Source organism: Limulus polyphemus, unplaced genomic scaffold (genome assembly GCF_000517525.1).
Source record: "Limulus polyphemus unplaced genomic scaffold, Limulus_polyphemus-2.1.2 Scaffold242, whole genome shotgun sequence".
NCBI classification, from domain to species: domain Eukaryota; kingdom Metazoa; phylum Arthropoda; class Merostomata; order Xiphosura; family Limulidae; genus Limulus; species Limulus polyphemus.
In genome coordinates, this window is record NW_013665852.1 from 372,012 (window position 1) to 377,805 (window position 5,794).

Consider the following 5,794-nt stretch of genomic DNA (forward strand, 5'->3'; position numbering starts at 1 on the left):
TTTAATAAGTTGTGTGTTCCAAAAGAGCACCTTAAATTTAGGTTATAATTGTGCTAATTTTGATTCTTGGAATTTATTTCATTCCATTTATATTTGCCCCAAAACGTTTTGTAATTTATTAGTTTAAAAGCGTTATTTATAATAAATGGTGCCAATTGCAAATAAGTGAAAGTTAAAACTGTGATGATGATAGTATCTGTGTAGACAGCACGCTATGATAGCACCTAGTAAGTCTGTTCTATTGTTATATTAGCTACAACAGTGGTAAAACTGTTATTTCTTGTTTCTTTTAGATGAGGTAAATCTTTTTGGAGTAGCAGCACATGAGTTTGGACATTCGCTTGGTTTGTCTCACAGCTCTGTCCAAGGATCTCTTATGTTCCCATACTACCAAGAAATAAAAGATAATTTCCAGTTGCCTTATGATGACATGATTGGTATACAGCAATTGTATGGTAGGTGAAAAAACAAAACACAAACCTGTTCATTGTTAACAGCACTTGTACATTAACTTCCAGTCATTATAAAATGAAACAGAAACCTAGTGATTGTTTATTGGAATGGTATGGAAGGTGGCAGCTATTAAAACAAAGTACACACCATATTTATAATCATTTTATTTTAGGTATTGAGTAATTTTCCAAATGACTGACAATGATTAATAAATAAAACTATATTAGGCCAACTGTCTTGATTTAGTAAAATATATTCACAAATTAGAGGAATACTTCGATGATAATTATGCTTACTCAATGATTCGTTCTTGTTTGTTGAGACATAGTGTATTGAAAATGTCATTACCAATTTCTACTTAAAACCTTATAATAATACATATGCTTACCTCAGTAAAGGTTGCTTAGTTTGTAAGTATAAAGTTGTATGATGTATTTATATTATTATTAGATGTCATTAATCAAAAGCATTGGATGAGTGAAACACAAGGCTCTAGTAAAAGTAATCAGTTCAATTGAACCTAAATAAGTGTTATCCCTTAATACTGTCTTTAACTTTCAAAGTCTGACTGTGGGTTATTCTAAGACAGAATGGTAGCTTTTGAACTGGTGAAGTGATGTAAACTGAAACTATTGAATTCTTCTGTCTAGTGACAGTAAAAGTAGGACCTTGAGGGGGTTGAAAAGTTAACTGTTACCTTGCCCATTTTTATGCTTTCTAATTATTTGTATTAAGATTATCATATTACTTTATAAAATTCAATATTTTGTCTGAATTTTACTTTTCTGTGACTGTTTTAATGTTCCAGTTGAGGCTTATAGTTATAGTATCATTTGTTTCAGGTGCTAGGCTTCCAAAACCATGGCCAACAATGCCACCAATTACACATCCTCCTCCTAAAATTCCCCCACGAAAACCAATAACTACAAAAAAACCTGTTTGGCGACCACCGACCCAAATACCTCCTCGTCGTCCTACTTCCATCCCACCACGAGAAGAACCCAAACCAACACTTCCTCCCAAGTTTCCAAAACTTGATGCTTGTGAGACAAGTATAGATGCAATTTCAATTATTCGCAATGAAATCTTCATTTTCAAAGACAAGGTAAGTAAGCACATACTTACTACCATGTTTGTTTGTTTTTCTTTTTAGAACCCTGCATTAATGACCATAAAATAGACCAAACATATATTATATAGAAAAAAAACACTCAAATTTCAATATTCAGTAATTGAAAGAAAATTAACAATAAACTTATAACAATAGATAAGACAAAAATATCACTGCTACTATTCAGTCTTGCAGTAATAAATAAATATTAGTATTTATTACCACTTAACCTCACAGTTATTAATAAACATAGGCACCCATAAAAATATTTTTGGGGAAGGGGCAAAACGTATGTAGGGGATACGTTTTTACAGTTTAAGTCAACAGACTAAAAGAATATGTGTTATTTGTGCTTAAATGCAAACACAAATTTACAGTTTTAATAAAAACTACTAAAAAATATTTAGTTTAACTGTAATGTAAGGAGGGCAAATGCCCCCCTCTTGCCTCTTCCTGCAGGCACCAATGGTAATAAAATAGCAGTAATTCTGCAAAAATACCTGATTTTACAATACTTAATAAAACCAATAATGTAGTATGAAATAATTAAAAAATCTGAAGTAAATTAACAGTATGTAATGATTGAACAAGTAAGAACTTAACTAGGTCTCTCCATTCTCCCGTCTTTCATATATAGTTAATTTTTCATTTCCAGCAGATGACAGGGGGCCACTTAGGCTGGTATGAAACTTCTATAAACTGCATATAGAAACCTTTTTTTTTCTATATTCAACCCAGATATTTAAAGTATGTCTCCAACCTCTATAACCTCTTCAGTGTTGCAAATTTTGCTACATCCGAGGACAAACTTAACTGTGTAAAATACATTTTCCATCATACTTCAGATGAACATTATTTACTTAAGCCTGAGATCAATACTTTAAAAAGTAGCATCTCAGTAGGAAGTTAATACTGGCAAGTGTAATCACAGTTTTCTTTTGTTATTCATTTAATATTATAGTGTTTTCTTCAAAAGTTATTGTTTTACATTTTAACACCAGTTTTTGACTAGAATGCTTTGTTGATCACTTGCACAAATAGAGAATGTTAAAAAAACCTACAAATAAGTTCTCTTTTTTATTTTACAGTATTTTTGGCGTATGAATGAAAAAGGTTCCAGTCAGTGGGCTGGTTACTATCCAGCAGAAATTGACAAGTTTTGGTTTGGCGGTTTTAAGAAAGTAGATGCTGTATATGAACGTACCAATGATGCCAAAATTATGTTTTTTAGTGGTAAGTTTCTGTGTAAAGTTCTTTTGTAAATAGACATTCAACTGTATTTAATGTTGCAGTATTCAGTTGTCTTTATAGGTTGGAAACCTTAGCTTCATTAATTTGCAGAGAGTGGTGTACTAGTGAAGAATCACAGTTAAAAAGACCCCAAGTTATTTCAAAACATAGGAAAGAATAATGGGAAAGAAAGCCAATCGGCTCATCACCTACACCCGTTGACACAATTGATCTAAACCAGCACTTCTCAACCTTCACATTATCAGGGAGAGCCAGCAAACATCCTTGCTGGGCCCCTTTCTCTCTCTTTTTTAACATTTTTAAGAACTTATTAAAAAGAATATCTTACATTAGGACAGCAACGAGCTCATAAACAAGGGAAAACCATAGCAGCAGCTGTTTTTAGCTCACAGTATAAGAGTAAAAATGTGTTTTATGGCATAACTAGGTTTCATCTGCTTGAGCCGCTGGACAGTTGTCCTCTGTCAGTGGGCCTGCTGTTACAGAGCATTAAAATGCAAGTACAGGGAAAAACCATTATGATTTACATATGAATATTCTATCAATTTTTGTTTTGGGAAATATCATGGACCGGCAAGGTGGTTGTTACAGACCAGTGCCAGTCTGCCAACCAGTGGTTGAGAAACACTGATCTAGACAGAAATAAATTAAGTATACAAAACCAGTTTAATAAGTCTCCAGATTTTTTTTTCAAGTAAATGTCATTCTCATACTGAATCTGCATATATTGTTGCATTTATTGTCGATATTATTGAATAAATACAAATGTTAAACTGGATCTGATTATATGAAGATTTAAATAAGTTATGCCATTGTTGCAGATCTGTCTATCCATATAAAATTTTGTTTAGTTAGAATGGAAGGTCTTCTGTTTACTAGTCATGCATTACCAAATTTTATGCTTAATATTTTCTCAACAGGGAATAAGTACTGGTTGTTTAACGCAAACACACCAGAAGCAGGATACCCTCGTCCTCTAGTGGACCTTGGTCTACCAGCGAGTTTGAAGAAGATTGATGGAGCTATGGTATGGGGACACAATGGGAAGACTTACTTATTCAGTGGGGAACAGTATTGGCGCTATGACGAGACCGAAGGAAGAGTAGAACTAGATTACCCACGACATATGAGCATGTGGAAGGGTGTACCCTACAATATTGATGCAACTCTTCAGTACAGTGATGGTAAGTTACATCTGTGAACATGGAGGATTTTATATATGAGTTTGAATTATTTAGAATATTATCACAAGTTTAGGTGGTTGATCAATGCTGAGAATATGAGCATTTATTTAAGTTTAAATTCTTTAAAGCGTCAGTTATCCATATTTTTATACTTCTAAAGTGGTTGATTAGTGATACAGAAATATATGCAGAAAAACTTTACTAGATTTAGTTGGGATGTATTTTTCTTTCATTGTATGTTTTATTAATCAAGAGATATATATAAGAAACTCAAGAGTATTTCACATGTTATAGAATTTTTGTTGTACATATATATATATATTGTGTGTGTGTGTGTGTGTGTAGTTTTATTTTCTTTCCTGAAGAGAAAATGCATAAATAGTATAATTTCTTGATACATATTTTGATCTATTTCCTAGAATATGTATAGATTGAGCAGAATATACAAAAATAATAGTCTCTCTCTACAGAAGTAGAGACACAATATCTACTAACAGTAATGTCTAGTCTACCTGTATGAATTAAGTTTTGTTTCTTTTCAGGTAAAACCTACTTTTTTAAAGACAAGTATTTCCAGACTTTTGATGATCAAAAGATGAGAGTTAAAAACTTTCCAGCACAACGGATCTCAGAAGTCTGGTTTGGCTGCCCCAGCACAAATGAACGGTTACCTCCTCCAATTTGGAATCCTGCAGACAAAATTTATGATGAAAATTCGGTGATATCTACATTATTGAAAACTAATTATTTGTTTTGGTGGTTGGTTATTCTTTCATATTTTTTACAATTTTTATGGTATTAATGAAGTTTGTTTTGTAATTGATGGGAAATGAAGAGCAAGAAAAACTCGAGTATTTATACACACTTCGCTTGTTACACATCGTTAGAATGTCTCGGTAATATCTGAAACAATGTGATTATTATGTCCAGGTTTTCTGCTTTGCATGTGATTGAGTATTCTGTAAAGGAGAAGCTAGAGGAGAAAACACATCTTTTTCAAATCAAAGAATGAACAAAAACAAGATTTATGGTGTTCGAGTTAAGTCTTTGAGGATGAATTGGAAAACAAATAACACATTTCACTTCACCTGTAGTAACCTTTTTTCTAGAAAATAAAAATGTAGTTTTCAAGATATGTAATGTAAACTTGAAATTGATTACATAAAACTCTTGTCTAGGCTTGCACTTTTGTCCATTAAATATGAAGCTCTTCATCTGGCTTCTAGCCAATGACCTCAATACCTACAGCCAGATGAATTCTACCACCAGTATATAGCTTCTTCAGGATTATGAGTCTAGTGCAACAAACAAAGATGAGAAGTTTTTTTCAATGGTTTGAATTTTTACACATATTCTGCTGTGGTCTTCACAGTGTCAGTTCAGTGGATCAAACTTTTATCATTTAGTGAACTAGAATGAACATTGTCATGTCGTGGCACTGGTGCAAATCTAATGAAGTTAGTGAATATCTATGGTGAACTATTCTAAATCACTAACTGTTAATTTATGATTGCTCTAGAAGAGATAATCATTTTTTAAGAAAATAATACTTTCCTGCATGAAATCATGTAAAATTTGAATTATAAGCATTGCTTTGTAAGCTTTATTAAAATAGTCATCTGTGTTCTCGTGTTATAATATGTGAAATATGATATTTTCAATATACTGTGAAGTCTGTGACTGGTCAAAAGAAGAAAATAGGGTTTTATTGGTGAAGGAAAAGAAGAAAATAGAGTTTTATCTGGTGGAGGAAAAGAAGGAAATAGGGTTTAATCTGGTGGAGGAAAAGTGTGCT

The 5,794-nt window shown here is 32.4% G+C and overlaps 1 protein-coding gene across 1 annotated transcript in view; it reads left to right on the plus strand.

Moving 5' to 3' along the window:
* LOC106478701 (matrix metalloproteinase-2-like) overlaps nucleotides 1-5,132 on the plus strand; it is a 68,301-nt gene extending 63,169 nt beyond the window's left edge. Inside the window, exons 4-8 of the mRNA XM_013939264.2 lie at nucleotides 294-455; nucleotides 1,296-1,558; nucleotides 2,653-2,797; nucleotides 3,736-3,999; nucleotides 4,542-5,132. Coding sequence (XP_013794718.1) covers nucleotides 294-455; nucleotides 1,296-1,558; nucleotides 2,653-2,797; nucleotides 3,736-3,999; nucleotides 4,542-4,801 — 1,094 coding nt within the window. The 3' untranslated portion in view covers nucleotides 4,802-5,132. The remainder of the gene's footprint in view (nucleotides 1-293; nucleotides 456-1,295; nucleotides 1,559-2,652; nucleotides 2,798-3,735; nucleotides 4,000-4,541) is intronic.
* Nucleotides 5,133-5,794: the final 662 nt, after the last annotated feature.